The 25,730-nt window shown below is 37.8% G+C and overlaps 1 protein-coding gene across 5 annotated transcripts in view; it reads right to left on the bottom strand.

The window, feature by feature from the left end:
* Nucleotides 1-25,730, bottom strand: part of TASP1 (taspase 1) — a 73,358-nt gene that overhangs the window by 47,033 nt on the left and 595 nt on the right. For all 5 annotated transcript variants that reach the window (XR_008351200.1, XM_053461356.1, XM_053461354.1 and 2 more), the window contains exons 2-9: nucleotides 25,019-25,084; nucleotides 22,976-23,195; nucleotides 21,822-21,889; nucleotides 18,433-18,501; nucleotides 13,603-13,723; nucleotides 12,536-12,620; nucleotides 8,787-8,866; nucleotides 4,218-4,324 (exon numbers count right to left, since the gene is read on the bottom strand). Coding sequence is in view for 4 of the 5 variants with exons in the window: in XM_053461356.1 (XP_053317331.1) it covers nucleotides 4,218-4,324; nucleotides 8,787-8,866; nucleotides 12,536-12,620; nucleotides 13,603-13,723; nucleotides 18,433-18,501; nucleotides 21,822-21,889; nucleotides 22,976-23,120 (675 nt within the window). In the remaining variant the exon portion in view is untranslated. The remainder of the gene's footprint in view (nucleotides 1-4,217; nucleotides 4,325-8,786; nucleotides 8,867-12,535; nucleotides 12,621-13,602; nucleotides 13,724-18,432; nucleotides 18,502-21,821; nucleotides 21,890-22,975; nucleotides 23,196-25,018; nucleotides 25,085-25,730) is intronic.

Genomic DNA, 25,730 nt, shown 5'->3' on the forward strand with positions numbered 1-25,730 from the left:
ATGGCTAAGGATGGTAAAAATATGCAAGAGGGATCAAGAAGCCATACATTCAAGTTTATATCTCTGTTAAAATGTTCATCATTTTAAAAAACATCATTCACATGGCTGAATAAAACAGACAAAAGTTCATGGTGTCTAGTAAGTACTATCGGGTTTGTCCAAATAAGCAAATAATGACACAGTTAAATAAAAATGGTGCTGTAGGGCCTGCAAATGCACACTTACCAGCAGGCTGTCAGTAGGACACAGATTAAACATTTACCATTATTTGCATCCTTATTCAAACATTTGAAGTGCCTATCACATCAGCCTTTATGGCATGACTCCAGAGGCCCATGTGTGCTGCTGTTGCCACACTGGGGGTTCCTGATACCTACAAACCCTGGTTGAGTTGCCCATTTTGCCTTATTGATACGTGCGGAGGAAAGTATCAGGCTCGGTCATAGAAGGTCATGACCTGGGAGCAAAACTCTGAAGATAGGAAATGTATCATTTGAATCAGCGGATCAAAAAAGAGCCATTTATATTCTCTTGATAACGGGAGTGTTACTTCACATTATTCTAAGCGCTATTTGCGAGGATAGTTCAAAGTATTAAGGAGTTCATGTGGTCTCTGGACAAGAACTACCAGCATTAACTTAAAAATATATAACGCGTTGGTCTGTATATTCTATTTTAGCCTCTTAAAGGTTCAGATCCTGAGACACAAGTAAACCCTCGCAGAAAACCAAAGCAATTGACAAGTGTATGTAACTGAAGAATTATTTGTAGCAAGGTTTCTGGGTAGTATAGGATCGACATTTCTAGTGCTGCCTTTGGCTACAAAAGTGTTTATGGGGCAATGTTTATTCCATTTATTCATAGCTCGGCCAAATGTGGGAAGGCAAGCAATTACTATATGGATTTAATACATTGTTCTACTTTGCTGGTCAAGGGTGCTTATTCTGTAGAACAAAAAGGAAACAAAATATGACGGTGTGTAATTTATATCTATAAAATGAGTTCTCAGAAGTGCAAGCTACAAAAACATGATTATGCTTTTAAGAGCCCGAATCTATCTAGCGCCTAAACAGGAGTATTATTAAGTTGCATCGTATGCTTCGCACCGTTTTTAACTAGGGTACATAAAACAAAATTGTGCAACGTGTCCACAAATAAAAAGAAAGTCATGAAAATAAATTATGGCAGCAAAACCTTTTTACTGGTTCTACACTGAATTCCAGTTTTGCTTGAAGGTATTTAAAAACTCATTCTTTCCACTTAATGTGAAATGCCATAGTCAAATCTTGACGAGGGCTCCTTCTAAGCCACCAAAGGGACAACTGAAGACAACGGTAAAATAACGTACTTTTCCACTGCTACTGTAAAAGAAGAAATTAACCGGATTACAGCGCTTTATAATAGGTATAATCTTTTTGTACAGTCTTTGGTTTTTGCACAGTCCTACTATGTATTACATGACGAGAAACTGAAGAAACTGAGAAAATGAAAAGCTGGGTGGGCTGGTCCTGATGTGGTGCCCACCCAATACGGCATGGACTCAAGTGGGGAGCTTTTTGAGTGGCTCCCTGGACCCCTGATGACAAAATACATACATATATTTATATATGTTACTTATTTCTTTCAAGTATACTTTTATAAAAGTTTTGTAAAATTGGAAGGGGGTTCAGTTTCCCATGAATTCCATTACCACCTTTTTAATTATAAAGAACATTTCACTTTAGCTTGTACTTTCATCATGAGATGATTTGATTTGATAAAAGTCCAAAAACACCACTAATGACAAAACCTAAGGACAAATAAATACAACTAGACTGATTTTAGGTTTTCTTGCTACTTTTAAACATAGTCATTGGAATAAAGTTGCAGAATCCCAGGAGCATCCTTTCCTACGCTTATTCTTGCATTAGTGTCAGAAACGCAAGAGGATATAAATGCAAGAGGATATAACATCTCGACATTCCTGATCACCCCAGTTCTCAACCTGGCTTTGGCTTTCGGTAATAAGCATGAGACAGCTGCCAGAACAAATTCTATTAAAGAGCCAAGAGCAGACGCATCAAGAACCACTATCGGCTTTGTTAACTTGAACGTCCTCTTTGCTTCACACGGTGTGTCGTGCCCCTTCTATTGTTACATTAGACTGTCCAATCTGTCCAACTATGAACAGGTTCCAAACAATCCATTGGGCTGGACTTCACATGTTTTCCTGCCAGAGGGTCCTGTAACACATCATTGGATTGTTTGCCAGAACACGGGACGTGAGATAAATGAGGGTCTGCTGGTTTTTAGCACACATGCAATGCCCAAAATGGAAAGTTTGAACCCCTTCCTAAACGACTAGGTCATAACCGGAGGAGCGTGAATATCCTCGGATAATGAATACGTTGGACACAGATTTTGTTTCACTATCTACTTTTAATGATTTGGAAGTTATTAAAGCAACTTTAGCAAATCATAAAAAAATCAGTGCTTTCTAAAAATAATAGTGTTTAAGAGGAAGTAACAAATTACATCATGTTAGGATTCAGTAATAACCAATATTGCGATTGGAATTATATGGCTGGCCAACAACAGCTATGTGCGCGCCAGTCAAGTATAAATTAGTAAAACCATACACTGAAATTGTCTCAAAGCTGAATTGCCAGTGACAAGGGATGAGTGAGGTATTCACGCAAGAAAGTAAAATATGTCAGCACAGTGTGTAATATATATATATATATATATATACACCGTATTTGCTCGATTATAAGACGAGGTTTTTCCCAGAGCAAATGCTCTGAAAAATACCCCTCGTCTTATAATCGAGGTCGTCTTCTAATCAGACCTCATTCTGCTGGGGCCATGTGGCTTACCGGGCTTTGGTCGCGAGCAGCGTCTCTGCTACTAGCAGCAGGAGAACAGGAAGGTAGCACAGTCCTCACATAACTCTACCTCCCCCCCTCCTTCCTCTGGGGGCAGGGCCAGAGAAGTTGCTCGCACAGCCGGGCCCCTGCAGAAGTCTGCGAGTGGGAGATCTGCAGTTCAGGTAAGGGGGTGGGGGAGGGTTTTTGTGATTAATGTGTGAAGTATGTGTGATTAATGGAATGAATGAGTATTTAAATGTTTGTGAATGAGTGTGTGTGTGTGTGTGATAGCATGGATGTGTAAGGGGGGTGGTGGTGGTAGCATGGCATAGGGAGGCTGTAATCACACTACTATCATCCCCAGGTTCCAGCATGTACTGGCTGCCTTGGCTTGATAGGAGTGTGATTGCTGTTAGCAGTCATATTTATATATATATACCTCCAGAAATGCATTTTAAAAGGGTTAAAAGGCATATCATGGGGCACAGTGGCATATAGGAAGGTATAAGACATTTCTGGAGGCAGAGTGGCATATAGAGGGTTAAAAGGCACATCATGGGGCAGAGTGGCAAATAGGGAGGTATAAGGCATTTCTGGGGGCAGAGTGGCAAGCCTGGGGGCAGATGTGCATAACTGGGGGGGCAGGTTGGCAAATAAAAGGAAATAAAAAATATATTTTTCTCAATCATAGCTTTTATTAAATATGAAAATTAGTTTACATGAATTAATATTTACTAGTAAAACTTTTTTCCTATAGGGTAGTCTTATATTCAGGCTTTTTGTGTTTTTCCTAAATTAATATTTTGATTTTGAGGGGCCGTCTTATAATCAGGGTCGTCTTATAATCGAGCAAATACGGTATATATACATATATACACACACACATTATATATATATATATATATATATATATATATATATATATATATATATATTATATATTATATATATTTTGCATATACACACACAATGGCTAATTATAGCCACTAGCCAAAGCTAAGAGTGGCAGGTAGGTGTAACCAGGGAAGATCAGGCTCTGCAGTACACCACTTAGTGGGCTGGATGGGAAGATTAGAGACCTCCTTTGTAACAGATGAATAATACTATGGAGGTCTGCATCTGGCCAGCAGATCATCCATAGCACATTGTATCTACACACATTCACATCCTCTCCTTGACCGCCAAGTTTTACGCCTTTTTTTGGATGTTTCATTTTTAAAAGTTACAAGTACGCGGTTTCAGAAATTGCAATATATTTTCTTAAATACTACAGATGATCAGTTACTTTTTATCTGCAAAGCAAAGAATATTGCTATATTACTTATTTGGTTAGGAAGCCTTAATGCTTTAACGAGTAATAGTAACACCAACCTTTTCACTTGATTGTCTCCTCTTTTTCAGCTGAATGAAATCCGTTTCCACCTTCTCGGCCAGCTCCAGTTTTCTTTTATTGCGCTTAAAAGCAGCAAGGCTTAATTCTAGAAAACAGAAATGAATCACTTGTAACAGTTATGTAGACAGATTAACGACTCACAACTAATCAAACATTATGTTCAAAATCAAACAAAACACACACTAGTGAAGTCATGTTTATTAGGTGAATGTTAGACACAAAAAGGCAGTACAAATGTCCCAAGATCCGCACCATAATAAGATGCCACTGCAATGACGCGTCTTATTATTTGTTTTATATAGCGTTGTACAATGGGTAAACAGGACATAAGCAGTGTATAACATAACAATTTGACCTGCAGAAACAAAAAGATAAGGAGGGACTTTCAATAAATACCGTAACTTTCACCTCCAAGATAAAATAATCCAACGCAAGCCGACCAAAATCTAAGAACATTTAACTGGACTTTAAACAGCGTGTTCAGAATGAAACATCACATGAAGTGAGCAAACTAAATGAATAAAAACGGATAGGGTTTATAGGAAAAAAATCTTATAGTTTATAGGAACATGCCAGTAAAAAAAAAAGCCGTCTTCCAAGCAGTTTCATGCCGTGTGCAGTATGCACGTCACAAACGGACCAGGCGGTCACTGGGAGACCAGGGCTGTTCTATCGCTGCCCGAGCATGCACGCATGGTCACAGAAAGAGCAGAGTCCTCTTGTATGTATCCGTTTGTCTTCATCCATCAATTCTAGGGTTTTGTCATTCCCTTTGAATGCATGTATTGTAAGAAGCACTACGGAAATTGTTGGGGCTATATAAATAAAGCATGATAATATTATTATTATTATTATTAATAATAATACAAGCATTTTATCCAGAGGGAACCCAGGCTGATCATAAAAGAGGCTAGCTAAGGTGTTAACTAGAGAAGCTGAAAGTCCTTTCTTCATACCCTGTGCATACAAATGCCAAAAAAACTTTCCGATGCCAATTATATAAAGAAGGCTTTTTTTGGGGGGGGTTTCATAAAAGTGTCATGAGTGGTTTTTTTTCCGGGTAGCATTTTGAATCTTTACAAATATGCTTTAGTCGCAGCATAAACGCCGTGTATAAGAACACACATGGAAATGCCTGTTGAGAATATTATGCAAAGCTGGGTAAAGGGACCCCATACACATAATGTTCAGACATATTTGTTTAGTAATTATAATCTGCAGAAGGAAATTAATAGTTCTCTCCGTCTTCATCACTAAGACTAAACGGAGACATAACAAATGGAAGGAGAATACAGATGAAAGCAATGTTACAACTATCACTCCATTTGGCAGACCTTTATCAAGATTGTATTCAACAATACAGCGAGCAACATGAGTTGGGATAATTGTTTTCAACTGCCTAAATGTAAATAGATGTGAAGTCATTTTACGTCCAGAGTTCCCAGTTGGGAGTTCTAATTTATTTAATTGCAAACCCATATGTTTATGTCATTTAAACTAAAAAGAGTGTGTGAGATACCACAACCTTGCTTTAATGGCACATATTTATATGTATTTATATATATCTCAGATCTTAGAGGATCAAAAGGGCTGGACCTAAATTCTTTGAAATCTGTGAAGTCATAAACAGCATTCCTGGAAACATCCCATCTGTCTGGGATCGTATTATGCGGATTCAGGGTGGACTCGAACAAGTCTAAAAGCAATAGTAACTAATAACCAAAATAATGTTTACATTAATGCAATCACAGCACACATCTATACCATGACAGTAATCAGTGTTTCGCATAATCGTGCAAAGGAGTTGTCTTGCGTAAAAGCTCCACAAGTTTGTTCTGCATGCCTATATGCTATATTCATCCACCGATAGAACCGGACAATTTGTTACAATCTTCCTTGGTTATCGAACTTACTGGACTTTTCGTGTCAAATCAGAAATAAAAATAGAATAAAAATGGGACAGATAAAAAAAGTCAGAAGTGCTGGTAATGGAGATCTTCTTCTAATTTATTGATTTGGCAAAGTCTCCTAGGAATGACCACATTGTAGGGGCTACAGAGCATGGCAATAAATATACATGAATACAAGAAACCCACTATGGTAACTAACAGTTATACCCCAAATCAGGTCTCAACAAACCCTAGGTGAAAGGTTCATCTAGGCTACTAGGAATGGCTTCTTAGACAGCGCTTGCATTGTGTTTCTACGTATTGCTGGAGGATGGCTGCTCAGCGGGGTCACATAATGACTAGTGGTAGCCAGACAGCTCCTGCACTACATGGCTGGCCCCTATATCCAAGCTTGGTCTTTAAATGTTATTATATATATATAAAACTTCTATACAGCTAAATACAGGCTTCTAATGAAATAAATTAGCCCCAGCCTGGTTTGCTGATTTTAATTTACATTTTAAACATTTGAGCCTTCACTTAAGCATAAGAATTAATTTCCCTTCGCTAAGGCGCCAACAAAAATAAACCACGCTATAAAATTGCTTACACACTTTGCGGTACATACCAAATGTCTGAAGGCCTTGCAACATACTGGCTTCCTGTGGAAGACACTTTAATTTACATATGTTTTGCATTTTAATCCAATGAGGTGGTATAAAAGCTAGGGCACTTAAACAATTTGCAGCCCTGCTTTATCATTCCCCTCGTACACAATCTGTTTTTAGTCAAGATCTCACCATCTCTTTCTCTAGTTCACTATTCTTTGGCAATCTTAAAGAATGACAAAATCCTAGTGAAAGATTACCAAATATTTAACCCAAGCTTAACTATTCTACACATTAATTTAAAGGGAAAGTATAACTTCCCAACACACCAAAATACCCACCCTTAAATTGCCCTGGCCTCTGGCTGGTGGCGGGATTTTTTAATCTTACTAGCTATTGGCTGGGGCCTGTGATACACTCCCTGGCACTTTTCAGTTTTTTAGTTTGCAGCGCACAAATTATTCCAGGTTTTGGACTAGAGTTAAGCACCTTTGGGTCACAGTGGAACTGGGTCCCTGGAGACTCTGTCCTGTATTGGTGGAGGGAGTGGTGTGTGCCTACTGGCCCTCACTCCTCTTTGAAGACTTTGTTTCGTAGTGGACGTGAAGACTTCAGTGGGTCTCCTCTTGGGGAGACCCTAGAAGATCTGGCCCACTCAAGGCTTCTGCCTGGGTGGGAAGGAAGGGGCTGCATATCCCTTGGGGGAGTGCAGCCCAGAAGACGAGGATTGGGACTCGGGTCCACTGTGGCTCACACAGTTTGGATCACCGGATCACTTTCTTCAATTTGATTTTGCACACAGTAGTAGAAGACAGAAGAGCATGAACCTCAGGCTCTCAAAAAAATTAAAAAGCAGCTGCCTTCTCCTCTATGGTCTAACAACTCTTGCTGCTGAACGGCAACTTGAATCAATGGCAGGTAAATGCTCCCACTGAAATCCAAGCACTTTCCACACATGCTCACGAGTGTCTGAATAGACTTTGCATGCAGCGTTCACCCGAGCCAGCGCTGCAGATAACTGGATGTAAGTATTTCGCATGCAGGGAGATGTGTTCGGCTGAGCAAATCTCCCGCAAGGCATTTCAGCGAGAGGTGTGAAAAGGGGCAAACACATATGGGAAGATTCTGCATCAAATTGCATATGATTGTTGGGAGTGACCCTTTTAAATTTTCTATTGTAAATCTGGGTTCAAAGCAACCTCACATTGCGGGATTGTCACCAGGGCATTTAGATTAGCGAGCAGGAAAACAAGGCCTACGAGTTTATCCAAGGTGAAAATGGTTTCCTCCATTGTTACTTTGATTATTCTTTCAATGGTTCTTCTCAAGGTTTTCTTATGAACTTATTATATTGTATTCATCTTTTCTTGCCTCTAAAGGTCTCAGAATATAATAAGTTCCATTAACACCCCAAGTCCATATTACCAACCCGCTTCATAAACTTGCTCCACATTATTGGCCTGTCATTAAATGAGAACAGCCACTACAAAATGCATGTTCACTGTTAACACCGTTATAAAAGAAAAAATGAATGTTTTCTTTACGAAATAAAAAAGGCTGTCACACCATTGTTCTTCAAGGGAGTTCTGTTGTATTTACATATCATAAATATTAAGGTACATTCTTTAATCAAATCCCACACAGGATCATCAGAAAGTATGCTGAAATCAGAGCAAAGAAAAGGGAGGAAAAAAAAGAAAACAACTCTTACGAATTGTATAAAGATTCAATGCTTATCGATTCATGGTTCATATACTTCCCACTATGTAGAAGAATTGCTGATTCTTATAACATTCTTCTTCCTTTATACAAACATCACACTGTATATGTTAAAGGAGTGTTTACCCCATGGAGAATAGAGATAGCCTTATTTTTTTGCTGAGCACAAGTCTATGTTATTCAGAGCAGAAAATTTCAGAGAAGAATTTGTGTTCAAAGCATGACCGTCCCTCCATATATCATATGGAAGATGCACGTTATTCGGAACGACACACTAACAATTCACCAGAATGTCACACATTTTTTATTAAAGGTTACATCAACAACTTACTTGTAGCCATGATATTTTGAGGACAGGTAGGTATTCCGTGATCCACAGCCCATTTAAATGCGCCATCTCCAACTAGGAAGCTATACACAAAGACAGAATGGTTTAACTTCAAATTTTGTAGGAACATTAAAATATTATTTATTGGGATTATTTTTCTCCAAAATGTTTTGGTTTAGACAGGCAGAAAAAAATTGCCTGCCAGCAACCCAAGATTTAGTGTTACATGAGATTCCGCACTCTCCTTCACCTCTCACATCCAGTCATTCAACAAATCTTAAAGTCTTCACCTGCAAGATATCTCTCCAATGTATCCTGAATGTCTTCCTGAAATACTCCAATCTATCTGGAACACCCCTGCCTGACTCATTTTCTTATCCCATTTTCTGCCTTCCCTAACCCTGTGTAATTAAATGGAATCTCTATCACTTGTCTTCAGCGTAGTATAGCCTCTGGCCACAACTTGCTTCTCTTTTCCACCATAATCCCCTCTTCCCACTTATCCAGGATTTTACCTGGTGCTCTCCTTATTCCATGGAATTCTCTACCCTGTTCTGTCAAACTTTCGTCTACTTACTCGCACTTTAAATGCTTACTAGAAACCCTTACCTTTGAGATCGCCGCATTACTAGCCCTCCTTCAGTCTCATTCCTCCCCAACCTTCTTATTCATTGTAAGCTCACACATGCAGAACCCCGCACTATAATCATAATATAAGGTATTATAAGGAATTACAGTGATCCTGAATGGGCAGGTAAAAAACCAACCAACCAAAGAAAACACAAACACTAAATAGAGTGAGTAGCCGACCGCCAGCCTTTTGCAACACGCTACACATATTTGTGTGTCCAAAGCTGCCCACCTCCTTGAACTTTATCAGACCTATATGGCGGATGGACCAAAGCTTGGACGCCTCTCCGCAAGTGAAATAATGAAACCTGTGTTAGGTGCACACGCATTGCCGGCTTCCTTTCAACAATTTTAATAACCATAAAGTATGCTTTCTGGCACACGGGCTGCACATTTTTGTTGATGACCCAAGGAAAGTATTTTTTTTTAAATAAAGATATATTATCTGTAAAATATGCAGAGATTCAGGATATTGGAGCTGAATGGTGCTGTTGAGAGCCGAAGTCTGTCATCTAGCTGGCAAAGTGAGGCTGGTTGGCACTTCTACTCTCCTGGCCTGAACTCGAAGTGATGAAATATTAAGCCAGTACTTTTGGAAACAACCTGGTCTCTTCGGACACAAATCATGCTCACAAAACGTGAATTGGAAGTATAACAGAGCTGCCTAGATCCTAAGAATAAATTTAAAAAAGCGATTGGAAATGTGGGCTTTGTGTAATTTAAAATCTACAGTGAAGGGTTCTTGATCACTAACAGACATCTCGATGCTGAGGCTCTACAGGTGAGTCAAAAATGACAACTGACAACTCCAAAGCATCTTTGACTACTTAAAACAAAGATGAATACAGGTAATGGTAGAAGGCAGTCAACATTTGCGTTCGCATTTTCACATTGCAAATACAAAGAACACAGACATATTACTTGTGTTACTGACTGTAGTAGTACCTGTCGGCTATTTATAATCCAACACTGATTTTGTGTTGTTGAATGTTAATAGATTGAAAGCTCACAAGGGCAGGGACTGTTCTGTAGCAGTCGTTCTCGGCATATGATGATATGTTACTGTCAAACTGTACATGGTTTATAATATTGTAATCTGGAATCTGCTGGTGCAGTAAATGTTACGTAAAATGAGGCTCTTCAGCCAAGGTCATGTGAAAGGAGAAATAAATGTATGCTAACGTTAATAAAGCTACGTGGAAAAAAAATTATATATATATAAAAACAGCAACTACAGATAGAAAGGCGCTTCCGATATGTCCCGGCGCTGTGATGTGAGGATTTTGTTCAATAGAAATGCTAAAGCTACAAAGATAACCCACCGGTGAACTATGTTTCAAGAATAACAAATACATTTTATGGGATAACCAGGGTGTACGATTTGATTCTACAATTAAAATGTATGCCATATGCACTACCATTCAAAAGTTTGGGGTCACTTAGAAGTGTCTTTTTATATCAAAGCACATTTTGTCCATTAAAATGACACCAAATGAATCAGAAATACAGTATAGATGTTAATGTTATAAACAACCGTTGTAGCTGGAAAGGCTTATTTTTAATTGAATATCCTCATAAGTGTACAGAGGCCCTTTATCATGTGTTCCAATGACACATTGTGTTCACTAAGTCAACTTAATTGAAAGTAACATGTAACTAAGTAACATGAAAACAGCAAAGTGACTCTAAACCTTTTGAGCGGTAGTGTAGGTGTGACAGGCAGCTAAAACACCATGTAACTTCTACTTCTTCCATCGCGGAACGCCAAAGGCCGGCTTTAAAAATATACAATGTTATTTGTCCACAGAGATCACTGTTAAACACGTGTATGTCCTCTCCATGTACAATGGATCTTCAGTAATAAATAAATACAAATTAAAGCTATGCCTAACTTCATAAAATGTAATTAAACATCTGTATTAATTATTTATACTGTAAGCACGCTTATATATCTGCTACTGTAACTTTCTCCTTTTTTCGATGTCCTGGGCACACGAGAGCCTAAGGGTTTCTAAAGTTAGAATTGGAATTATTGAACATATTGTGCTAAGTATAGACATTTCTTTAGACCTCAAGAACTGGGTGAGAAAAGTTATTCTCCACATGTTCAACATTTATAGAATGGAGAAACGCACAAAAAATAAATGCGTAACAAATAACTGTTGAAAAACTAAACACGGAACAAACAAGTCGTTGATAAAGAACCCCGTTTGGCACTTAACACGAGGATATAGTAACACTTGATCTTTGACTCGATTATTACTAAAATCAGACAGTTGGAGCCGATCATAAGATTGGTGGAAACATGAGCATGACTTACAACGTGCATAGCCATATTTCCCTACATTTAATTTTGGAAGCTTAAGATTCTGGTCATGCTCTAGAAATATTAAATATCAAGCAGTTGTTACAAGGTATACGAGCTGTGTTTTTACTGGCCAAGTAAAGAGAGCTGAATCACAGTATTAAAGAGACAACGCCAATAGTTTTTCTGAATAAAGCCATTAACCAAAAAAAAAAATCCTCTGTACTATTCAAAAGCATTGCTTTTTGCTAATAATTTATTTTAACTTATTATTTCTGGAAGTTTTCTTTTTTGTCAGGCAAATGTTTTTAAATTGCATTATATGCCTTCCAAGGTATTCGAACATCGATCCAACATCTTCCAAAAAATAGTTTTTTCCTTTGACGGAGATAAAGACTCAAATTAGAAGAGTAAAAAAAATAAAAATAAAAAAAAAAAGACTGTTTTCCAAGAACACTACATAAAAAGAGAAACCCAAATAAGACTAAGCCAAAGTAGGACACAAAGGATCATTACTTAAAAATATTGTGCATTTCAAATTGGACATTCAATGTTTTGCTGCCTACGGCAGAACACGGAATAAAGAACATGTAATGTCCAAAGTATTCATACAAGCGTCAAGAGAGCAGGCAATTAATACATTGCACATCAACCATTGGACAAGACGTTCCCAAAGATTTGTTCACAAGTGTCCTGCGAACAAACTAACAAAGTGAAAAGAAAAAAAAAAACATAACTCATGGGAAAGGGATAATGGAAATCTGGAAATTATACACATATTAAACCTTGAAGTCTAAACCTAGAACATATGAATTACCAGGGAGGAATTCTGCCCGCTGAGAGCTTTCCTTTCTGTCCTTCACAGAGCAACTTGTTTGCCGCCAACACTGGATTTTTGATTCCTTTAGGAAAATAAGATTTAAATACTATAAATACCACTATATGGTTTTCTTATATATGTATTAACATTCATATACGTTCATAAGCAATTAATAGGCAATTAAAACACGCTGACTTGTGCAGCTTATTGTATAATCACATTTACTCAAGAATGACTGTTACTCTGCTAGATAAACATCTCACTTTCTAATCCTTTAAAATCAAACGTAACTAAAGGGAAGGAACGGGTTAACAGGAAGGAAGAGGGTTATGCACACCTGTGACAAATAAATAGTTATGATGGCTGCTCTCTCTGGATTCTTTAATACATATGTTCCATGTTTTAAATATATCTCTCAAATCTCATATCACAGGGTTCATAACTATAATGATTTGGTCAAGAGAGTGGAATTCTGTCCGGATAACAGTGCAGTGCAATGTGGGATATACATAGTTAAATAGTAATTTAGGTTGAAAAAAATAAAATAGGAAAATCGTCCATCAAGCTCAACCCTTCTACCTATTCTTCCTGCGTTTGATCCAAAAGAAGGCAAAACCCTCAATGAAGGGAAACTTCCTTCTCTACTCCAAAAGGCAGATTTCTCCTTGAATCCAGAAGCTCTAAAATACAATGGCATTACCCAAGCGATGCGTGATCGGGGGACGGCTGGGAACATTAAACCTGGCACAGTAAGTACAGCAAGTAGCCCTGTAAATAAGATATGCAAAACACATGTGGAAGACCACACACTAAATGTCTACCATCCAATCCCGTCCAAAAAACATTTACAAGAAGAGAATGCAGAGAAACTCCATACAAGAACACAGAAAAGGATTAAATGCTTCATAAAATTCTTGTTACTCTAAGCACCCTGGAGATTGTATGAGGAATTACATCCCAATTATCTCCGTGTCAACTTACTAACTAGCCCACAACTTTTTCTAATTAATACGGATTGCTCACAATGGTGCGATAACGCAAAATAATACATTTATTGGTCTTACCACTCAGTGACCCCACTGCTCCAAAGCTTAAAGATCTGCCGTCCATTATGCTGGCGTCACATTCTATTTTACCCAAAAGATTTAAGTTTGACCCCATTCCTGCATTTGTGAAAGGAGAATCCTAAATGTAGAGAACAGAGTAAATTTAACATATAAAACAAGATAAATCAATTATTATAATACAACTGTGCTATAAAGCCAATGTTTAAAATGATTCAGATTATATATATTACATACACATGCACACTTTGCTTATAAGAATACTTTTCCTTATTTGAGGCCTTCATGAACCCAAACATGAATCCCAACACATTTAGTGTTATCACCTGTCCTAAGCCATCGCTGTTCAATACATAACGCGATGTGAAGAAACAATTAAACCACAGATGACATCATGACTCTTGGTATGAAGATCTTACAAATAACTTACAATATAAATCTGGGATTCAAAATTGCCGTACATTACATATGGCAAAAATTAAACATTTTAATCTCCCAATAGAGCCATAACCTAATAAGAAAAGTGGCCAATTTTAAAGAAATGCACAAATCAAAGAAAACCAGATACATAAATCTTTCTCTGCAAACAACCTACTATAGAAAAGTAACAGAATCTTAGAAGCAGAGAGAAACGTAAAGAAAGAGGGTCTCCTTCTGAAAAGTTATTTCTTTAATGAATATTGGAAGTACGTTCATTAATTTCTTCTCCTCCCCGGCTGACTCTACTGAAGGAGTATGCTGTACGCTTTTTTGGAGATCAGCAATCTCCCTTGTAACCGGCCCATTGTTCAGCGGGACACGGGGGGGGTGATCTGCCAACCAGTTTGGTACCAGGGGGACTGGTGCCGCTCTAGGCCCTAAGTCATTGCATGTACAAGATGAATGCTCCCTACTTTTGAAGGTAGCTGGTGGATTAATTCAAAACCAAAGTCTCATTCTCATTTCTACAACTGAATAATTCCTGCAAGAAATACACGTAGTAAAATGCACTGCAACCCACGCAGAAAGGACACCAATATTAAATATGAAATAGGGTTGGAGTGCTCTTTACGGCTTTACAATACAGAACCATTCAGAAGGCACTTTTAAATTTGGCTACATGATCTAAATCATGAACCTTTAATGCATAGGTTTAGCTGTGTGCAGAGTACTTTAATATGCATTCTTCTGCAGTGGGGGATGCCAGAGACATTAAACTGTCCCTTTAAATAATTACACCATGCATGGCATGTTGGAGCAATTCTGTTACAATTGCAACATGTAGGTCCATCACAAGGAAAGAAGGGGTTGGTTCAATGGAATGCTTTTACTGACAAAAATGTAGCACTTTTCACCAGACCCGTACCAGGGTTGGCTTTATAACTAACACAATATGTTTTTACTTACTATCGTATGAGGAACGCAATAAAGTGTCCGTATATCATGTTTTCTAAGCTTTCAAAATTAATTAGAGGTGATGAATGCGGTCTAGAAATAAGATTATATAGTATATATCGCAGACAATTCAAAATGTTTAAATGCGCTTTATTTTAATGTCCTTGTTTAGACTCTGTGAAGGAAGCCCGAAGGATCGTGCTCTTCCACATCGAATTCGTAAATGGGATCATCTAAAAAGATTAAAAATGAGACTGTGTATGAAATAGAGCTAACAGAACGTTCTTTAGGTCCTCAAATGAGAAACAAAGGCCATACTTCCTCTCCCGCAATTGCTGATTAACAGAAAAATAAAGAAGCACAAAGTAATCAAACAACAAATACACAAGCTGAGGCTTCCCAACAGCAATCTCTTCCCCGCTGGATGCACATCTGAGGTCACACATGTGAACCATATATATTGTGTAGTAGTTGAAGTCTTTTTGGACTAATCAGTTCATGCGCTCTATATACCTATGTCTGAAAATCAAGCATGTGACTAACAAACAAGATCAGTGGGGTTCATTCATTCATTCATTAATATTTAAGTGGGGTTCGTCTGATCAAAAGGCATGTTTTCAATGCATTATCACAATATAAATGATGTATTAGAGGGAAATCAAAGATGAAAAGGGTAGAGTTCCCCAAAGGTTTATTTATGTTTGTGTAGTCGGTACACAAGGCAACACGTCCCAACTATAAAGTTACAATGAGGGAAGGCATAAAGAACGTTTCCAAACTTTAGACAGTATGCGCATTCCTTTGGTTGCTATAGTGATTGCTTCACATTGCTCCAGAGTTTAATATTAATACAGAATTCCTCATGTGCATATGTATATATATAGATAAACTGTAAACTGGACATGTTCTGGTAAAACTGGAGAAAGTAGTTTTAAAATAATTGCTCACACAGAGGAGAATGTGGGGATGAACCCCTAAAATGGTGTTTTAACATATTCAGGTAGTGTTGAAGAAGCGTGTGAAGGTGAAAGAATGAGCATTTAGCCCCTAAGAGTTATAACAAAAGTGATACTTTTACATTCAAGAGCAAAGGCCTTGATGGTAAAATATTTTTCTGTTGGAACAGGACCATTAGGTATACATGAAAATATATTTACTTCATTCATTCAACACAAAAATGTGTTTTAGCAATCAATGACGTGCGTTACAAAAAGGCCTTTCAACAGTACAGCCATTGTGTGGGATTGATTTTCCTGGATTTTTACAAGCGTGGCACAAGCCTCCTGCTCGATAGTTACACAAGATTTCTATTAAAACATTAAAGAAGCATCTCGGCTGACAGAAGGCATCTCTCTTGCAAAGAATATTGTGAAGGTTCTAAGTCTTAAAACCAAACTGCTTCACAGAACTCAAGAAAGGGCTTTGCAATCAGCTCTTTAATGGAATTATTTCTAATTTAGCGATTGGCAGTTTTGGGAAGACCTCCGCCGGGGCTTCTATGACGGAGCGCCAGCGAGACATGACCTTTTATGACGGAGCTATGGAAGCTCTGGTGGAAATGCCGGGCAGCAGCAGAGGTTGCCGACGTACATCGCGCAGACATCCACCAGCTGCCCCACTATACACCAGGGAGTGTGGAGCACGGCGGAAAGTCTGAGGATGCATTGGTAAGTCTGGGGGCAGAGTGGCAAATTAAATAAAAAATAGTTTACATGTATATTAATATTTACTAGTAAAACTTTTTTCCTATAGGGTATTCTTATATTCAGGCTTTTTCTTTTTTTTCCTAAACTAATACTCAAATTTGGGGGGGGGGGCTGTCTTATAATCGGAGAATTACGTAACATGAAACTGATCAGCAATACAGTGTAGACATTGATAACAAGTTTAAGTTTAAACGTTTAATTGATGGTTAGAAAATTTTTGTAATTATGTTACAGCTACGAATTTTCTTGTTTTCAATTAAAACTGCTAGAAGACCCCAAACTTTTGAACAGTTGCATATATGATTTTTGGGGCCTGCAAGGAGAGGGTAGATTATATGGTTACTTTCAAACAGGACAGATTAGATTAGATCAGAGAATTTTAACAAATCCACAATAAACTTTCAAATAAGCAATTAATTGCGTCATATCGGTAGGTATAAAAGATGTTCGAGAACAGTTACAAAAATGGAACAATTTTACAGAAAAAGGAAAAAAATATGAATTGAGGATTTTTACACAGAAATACAATTTAAATGTGTAAAATCAATTACAAACATGATTCCAAAGCCAATTTCAGCTCCATGTATCTAAATCACTATGGTTTTAAGTCTTTTTTAAATAGATCACTGGATCCTATGATTGTATTGTTTATTGAAAGAGTATGTCTGCCATTAAATTGACATGCCCAAAAAAGAAAAAAAAACATTTTCTCCTCTGCCTAAAGCAAAAGGGCAATTAAGCCTCATCCCATACCGTCCATTATTAAAAAAAAAAATTCCACAGACCCAGGTCGTCATTCCCCAGTAAGCAAACAATAAAAAATTTACTACAACTATGGAATGCTATAGAGGTTACTAAGATGCCAAGTCTTCTGGAACAAATTTTGCCTGACCACAAAGACAATTACACAACAAAAACATAGAAAGGAGTCGCCATGAAATGACTCAACTGCACATCCTACGGCATTGGAAGTATTTGTCTGCATATCTCCTGTCTTTGGTTATCTTTGTCCTAACCAGGAATTAAATTAAGTGCCCACATTTCTACTACGCAGAACATGACTTACACCATCAGCCCAGGGGGTCTGAGTACAATCTATAGCTTATTATGCTTTAGTGATAACATTTTACAAATAACTCAAGACAAGCCTTAACATGTTTGTACAGTCCTGTAGGTTCACAACATGGATAACATATGTAACCTAATCAAATAATATAATATAGTCAAGGTCATCTTCTAATCAGACCTCAAATAGAGGTCTGACTACAAGACTAAGGTCCAGATCCCTCGCAGCGCTGCAGGGGACCCGGATCCTTCTCTCTGGCAGCCTTTGCTGCTGCCGTCACTTCCTCTGGGGGCTTCTATGATGGAGCGCCAGCATCACATGACCTTCCGGAGGCAGAGTGGCATATAGGGGGTTAAAGGGCATATCAAGGAGGCAGAGTGACATATAGGGGGTATCGACAAATAAGGGGTTAAAGGGCATATCAGGGAGGCAGAGTGGCATATAGGGGGGTATCTGGCATTTCTGAGGGGGCAGAGTGGCATATAAAGCATATCTGGGGGGGGCAGATGTGCCTAACTGGGAGCAGGTTGGCAAATAAAAGGAAATAAACAATAAAATAATTTTCCAATCATAGTTTTTATTAAACTTATAATTATAATTCTTATAATTGAGCAAATACAGTATACACACACACATATAAATCACATCATATGCTAGGGGTGAGACAAAGCACTTTATACCAACCTCTAGCTCAACTAGAGCTGCAGTCACTGCATCTGTAGCAAGATCCCCAGCCTGCAGTTTTTCTATTGCCTGTTAAGGAAAAGACAGTAGGAGTTATTATCAAGCAATAAGCACAACTTATTGAACATCAGAGAACACTACATTATCTATCATTACCACAAAAATAACAGACAAGCCATCTTGTTTGTTAATTCCTTGTTTGTATGAAATGTAAATACTTGGATATAAGACATGGAAGGTATGCAGGTGGTATCATGGTGTCATCTTTCAACCCAAGGTTCTGCCAAATAGAGAAAAGCAGAATAATATTGTGGAAGTCAGTGGATCAGTTTAAGCTCAGCTACCCAGCGTTGCTTTTCCACTTTATACATTATCCAAACAACACAGGATGACAGCAAAATGATATGTCTGGATGGTCAGCCACTGTCATATGGATAACGTGCTTCACTTCCAAGGCGAGAAGACTTCAATACCCTGTACAGGAGGGGAATGTGCATTTTCTCTGTTATGCCGTCAGGTGCGGTAATGCGTTTGGCCCTAACAGTGACCTTTGCTATGAACCATAAAAAAGGTGCTAAGAACATTAGGAAAAAAATGATAAAATCCGCCGAAGGAACAAAAAGTGACCGCATCACCAAATTATACACGCATAAAACAAAATGAACCCGAAACGAGCACTCAATTATTCTTGAATAAAATATTCCATTTGGGAAACCTGCCCTCCAAGCTCGATGGGATTAATAGAAGTCTGGCATGTTAACATCTTGATTTAAAGTTCTGATTCACTGTCTAAGTTATCGCAAAATTGGACGGATGTGGACTGAGCGTTCCATAACACGAAGGTCAAGCTGCTCACACATTTGTGAGTATGAACAGGAAATATTGCTTTAGTAAAGAATGGCCAGTCTAGTAAAAAAAAAAAAATAGTTACTCATTACAAAATTTTCCCCCCGATTCCCATAAATATTCTTCTTTATGTCTTCGGTGCCATAAACGTCTCCTCATTTGCCAAAATTACACTTCTCGCTGGCTTCCGAAGCAAGGCAGAAACTCAGACTTCCTATTAAAGAAACTTGCTTTAGTTCTCCCGCATCGGCCAAAAGGACATATTTTTCTCCACGCTGAGAGAGGCGGCACAGGTTATGCAATAAATTGCTCTTGTAAGACAAAAACTAGTACACTGGTGTCTCGTTCCTTCCAAAAATGGAGCCGCATACTTCTCTAATGTGTAATGCATGTGTGTGCAATTTAAATTACACACAGAGAAGAAGAAGAAAAAAAATCACTTAGCACAAGATACTCCTTTACTGCCATCGGGAAACTGAAAACATCTTAAAGAAAAACATTTGGTTAACTATTTTAATTCAAAACTTCATTTGTCCCTAGGTGGAACTTGAGATATTAACATGGAAAGGAACGCATAATGATGACAGTAGATAAACATGTGGACCACCAAGGCTACATTATTTTTAGGCCTGTTTTCTTGCGCCCCTTCTGATGCTTTTTCCATTGATAAATATAGTAGGTAAACACACAAGATGCCAAAATAAAAAAAGGATATTTAACCCCTTAAGGACAATGGGCGGTCCCTAAACCCATTGAAAACAATGCATTTTGAGCCTGTACATGTACACGTACATTTGTCATTAAGGGGTTAATTAATGGTAAACCCTTTAACGTAAGAAATAAACTGGTAAGCACATAAACACAAGGTGCAAATACATTTACAGCAGGTGACGGCATAACACATTAACTACTCTGACAGTGGGGTCTATTCACTAAATGGGTAAATGTGGTTTTTAACCCCCTACCTTCACTACTCATTATGAAGGGCCAACACTCTTAATAGCCTGCAAAAAGGGCTGAGCTGACCCTGTATAATTAACTAAGGAGACAGAAGAAATCGTGCTGATTTAACTATACATTATAGAAGGCCAGCCAAATTGTCCATATGACAGAAGCTCATTGGGGTTGGCGCTTCATAATATACGATGAAGTCGAGGAAAAACACAACTCTCCCTTTAGTGAAGAGACAAAGCGTAACAATACCTCAGATTTTGGCCAGGAGCACATTTACATAGTGCAATATATATATATATATATATATATATATATATATATATATATATAAAAAAAACATTCACTGTATATATAATATATGTACAAGCACCTCTTGTTCTTGTGTCACATGGCACTCAGGCTTTAATGGATCATGCAATGCCAGCTGCCCGATGTTCAGTGATATACTATGGTGGCTGTGAATCAAGGAAGGGGCATTTAGCCCCCACACTCCTAGTGCTAGCCATGCACCCTATGCAGGAGGGAGTGGAGCCAAGCTCCGCTGATAAAGGTAAGCTGGCCATGGTTAGGTAAAATATGTGAATTCTTATACTTCTTTTCCATTTTCCCCCCCAATTACTTTCACATTGTGAGGGTTGTGTGCGGTAGAACAGCACACAGGGATTTGCACTCTTAGGGTTTTTGTTAGAGACAACGGCTGGAAGTGGTGACTTTATACCAACTGCGAGAATGACGACAGAGCAGGCATTAAATCCCCAGGAACCTAAACTGTATAATTGTGCTGGACTGCACTGCTCACTAAGGACATTTCATGTTTCCATCCTAATCCTACACATTATTTCAGCAGCTCATAACGTCAGAAACTGTCAGCGGGGTATTTTAAAACATTAAACCATTTCCATTAACAGCAGCATGCACCGAATTGAAACAAACACCTCTGGGATTACTATTATTATATTCCTAATACGTATATATATTCTTACTCGGTTTTCAGTTAACTAAAAGATGGACACCGTATCCCCAACATGATACGGAGAAATAAAACCAGTCACTTTACCATTTTCAGTGTCAAAGATTTAAAATAAAATGTCCTACAGAATAAAATTGCAAGGGACGGTTTTTACTTTAGTAATGAGAGTTGGCAAGAGGGATTTATACCTTTGCAAGTCAAGTATGTATATTATACAGCATATCCATTCCATTTATTTTATTGTAACTAGTTAACATATGTTATATATATGTGTGTGTATATATATATATATATATATATTTTATTATTATTATTATTATTTATTTATTTTTTTAACTGATATTACTCCATCGAAACTTACTAGTGGCATAATTTATTTTTATGACACATGATGACCTACAGATTCACTTTTAAACATAGTATTAAATTGGGTCTGTAGAGGTCTAAAAGTGTATCTACTTCATTTCAAACAGCGTATCAATAACAAACTAACTCATCTGCTTTCATGCTTCAAATCACAGTACTGGGCAAAGCTGAGAACAAAATAATCCCTTTGGGACTCCAGCGCAGCCACGTCCCGGTCTCCTGGTACTTTGTTTGACTACATGTAGAAGAGTACCTTTTTGCACGCTCGTTTGCATACATGTTTGTATTCCTTTGCTTTTGACTCCGAGTGGTAACCGGCACCTGCGGCAAGAAAGAGGGAAAAAAAGAAAGAAACACAATGATTTAGTAGAACAATAGACTCATATTAGTTCACAATGCCGGCTTTAAGTTTTATTTAGACAGTTTTCCATGAGAATTAGGATTCTATTACATAGAAACAATGAATTTGATGACAAATAACTATTTGGCCCATCTAGTCTGCTCATTTCTCATTTTTCCTGCTGTAAAGACTTGTGTTTTGTTTAAGCATGTTTAAACTCCTTCAATGTATTAATTGCATAGCAGTATATAAATATGTTCTCCATTAGTTTGATACTTTTTAAAAAAAATAAAACCCTACATATAAAACAAAATATTTGGCATTTATTTCACAAATAACTACTAAACTTATTCTGGAATTAATTGGAAAAGCAGAGTTTTTTTAGCGTGTGGGAATTTGTATAAGAAAAAAAAATGAGAACGTTAATGTTTCAAGAAACACAGTGGTTGTTGAAGTTTAACACAAGTTTAAAAAATAAAATAAATAAAGCCATGTGCTGGTGTAGATCCCTGTGAACATGTGCCCAGGCTTTGTCTGGAAATGCACACATACATGTATATTTGCATGGTATTTCTGACTGCTTGGATTTATTCACCAAGCGAAGGGGGTAACCGAGCGGTGCCTACAAGACAACCTGCTTTCAGTTCATTAGCAAACATAGCCTTCAGCAGAATGATGATCCAAACTACATTGGAGCAGCTCAAGGACAAAAAGTGGCACAGTAAAAGTACCGATACCAGACCCACTTTTCCAAAAAAAGCCATCCACAAGCAAGATCCAGCCATCGTGATCGACCCCGAGCAAACCCACCAAGGAGAATGTGACAATCACTCAATTCATGAGTGCAAAGCTGCTTCCTACTTAGTCAAAAACGCCTACAAAAAAAGGCAGCTCTACGAAATATTACCGTGTGGGAGAGTGGAATATTTATGCAACCAATGGGTTTTCAATGTACCAAAATAAACCTAAATTGAAGTGTTCCGTTATATAAGCAAACAGATAAAAACTTCTGAATGCTGGAAACTAGTGCAGTAAAGCTTAACATTTCGGCGTCTGCGCCGTAATACCTGCGTGCACCAGCACAAAGCCCACCCGTTTCTGGCCCTGGGTTTTGTTGGATTCCAGTTCTTTGGCTGATTCGGTCTCCTTTCTGCTTCCAACCTGAGATGATTTAGAAGGCAAAGTTTCTGATGAATTGAAAGCCTTCTCCATGGTGATTGTCAGTTATCACAGAACTCCTGGGAAACGCATGATGATACCCAGGAGTCGGATTTTCTGGCTGCGCACCTAAAACATAAAGAGAAATAACTATTTTATGGTTTACTACAAAAAACTGACATTACGTAATCTAAAAATACATTGTTGTAATGTCTTATTACTATTGTATCTACGCAACTAGTAACTTTTTATGAGTACGTGTAGTCTATTTACAGTTCCCTCCACAAATATTGGCACCCTTGGTAAATATGAGTAAAGAATGTTGTGAAAATTGTCTATTGTTTAACATTTTGATTTTTTCTTCAAACAATACACAAATATATTCCGTTCTCATGCATATAATATCAGATTATTGTAAAAACAACACAGGTTTATCCAAAAAAATAAAATAATCATTGGCACCTCCCTGAATTCATATGAGAAACATATATTTGAAGTACTCTTAGTACACCTGGGTGACTATGAACAGGAAATTGCTTAACCATCACTTCCTGTTTCTCAGGGGTATAAATATTAGGAAACACACAGTCCCAATTCCCTTAGTCATACATCAAAATGGGCAAGACCAAAGAATACAGCCGTGATGTGCGGCAAAAGGTTGTGAGCTTCACAAAATTGGAAATGACTATAAGAAAATAGCAAAAGCATTCAAAATAAAAATTTCTACCATCAGGGCAATAATTAGGAAGTTCCAGTCAACTGGAATTGTTATAAATCAACCTGGAAGAGGACGCGTGTCTATACTGTCTCAACGCACTGTGAAGAGGCGTTTGGAAGGAACAAGCTGTTTGGAATGGTTTCAAGAAAAAAGCCTCTACTGGAACTTCAAATGGGATCGAGTTCTACGGGCAGATGAAACAAAGTTAGAGTTTTTTGGAGATAAGCACCAGTGGTGGGTTTGGCGCACACAGAGAGGTAGCTGTATGGAAAAGTACCTCATACCCACCGTTAAATATGGCGGTGACTCTTTAATGTTTTGGGACAGTTTTTCTGCCAGAGGAACTGGACATTTTGTTAGAGTGCATGATGCCCTGTATCCTAACAAATATCAACAGATATTAAATGAACATCTGACTGCCTCAATCGAGAAAGCTTAAAATAGGACATGGTTGGATCTTCCAGCAGGACAATGATCCAAAACATACATCAAAATCAAAACAAAATGGTTTATTGACCACAAAATCATGGTCCTACCATGGCCATCACAGTCCCCTGACTAGAACCGCATACAAAACCTGTGAGGCGAACAGAAGAGGAGAGTCCACCAGCATCAGCCTCGCAATCTGAAGACTCTGGAGAGATTCTGTATGGAGGAATGATCTCAGATCCCTGGCCATGTATTCTCCAACCTCACCAGACCTTATAGAAGACTCAGAGCTGTTATCTAGGGAGGTATTGACTAAAACGGTGCCAATAATTGTGCCACACATATATTTAACATTTTTTCTTTTTTTTTTTTTTGGATAAACTTATGTTGTATTTGTAATTGTTTGATATCCATGAGAGCAGAGTAATTGTGTGTACTGTTTGAAGAAAAGATGAAAATGTTAAACATGACAAATTTTCCACAGCCTTCTTTGCTCATATTTACCTAAGGTGTCAATAATTGTGTTACGAGTATTCTATGTGTATGTAAGGTATATTACTATTCCCTTCTCTATATATAAACCTTTTAAAATCCATCTGAAGTCCATATATATATATATATATATATATTATATATATACACACACAGGTACATCCTGCACTCAAACTAAATGTCTTCAAACTGTCTAATGGCCCTGGTGATGTTGAGCCAAAAGTCACGTGTGAGTTTGTGTAAACATGTGAGTAACAACTAGGATTTAACACTCGGTTTTATGATTCCAGGTGGAAAAGAATATTATACGCACATGTTTTACTTGTTTTCTAGGACACCTCCACTCTGTGAATAAATAACGTTTGTTTCATTCTTCATCCTATAGAACAGCTGGAATAAAAAAAAAATAAAAGTAATTGAATAATCCATTTATAAGTAACATACATCAAATGAACCTGTGATACATAGAATCGCTTTTGTAACATCCATGTGGCACAGAATTTTCCAGATTACACATTTCATAAATTTAAGAACAATAGAAACTATACACTGATACACTGTAGGTTCCACTTATTTACACAAGTTCAAATAGTGCGAAACAGTACTTCTCGTGTCCTGCTTGTCCATTGTACAGCTTTACAGAATATGATGGGAATATTAATAAAAATCAAACGCTTGCTAAGGGGACTAGTGAGCCCAGTATAATGCATTATTCAGTAGATGAGAAAACCTGAGGGGGGGGGACCCTCGGATTTAACTATACATTATAAAGGGTCAGCCAAGCACATTCTGTGGCAGAACCTTATTGGGATTAACCCTTTAAAATGAATGGCAAAGGCAAAGAGCTGAAACAACTCTCTGGCAAACTCTCCCTTTAGTGAATAAGCCCCGAGGAGTTGCGATCAGATGAACTTCAATTTGCTATCAACTGGGCTTTAGGGAAGATTAATCCCTGCAGAGAGAAGCATGAGCTACTCAGATTAACCTCATAGCAACTCAGTTCATTAATTATCCCCACGCAAAAA

Source organism: Spea bombifrons, chromosome 3 (genome assembly GCF_027358695.1).
Source record: "Spea bombifrons isolate aSpeBom1 chromosome 3, aSpeBom1.2.pri, whole genome shotgun sequence".
In the NCBI taxonomy this organism is placed as follows: domain Eukaryota; kingdom Metazoa; phylum Chordata; class Amphibia; order Anura; family Pelobatidae; genus Spea; species Spea bombifrons.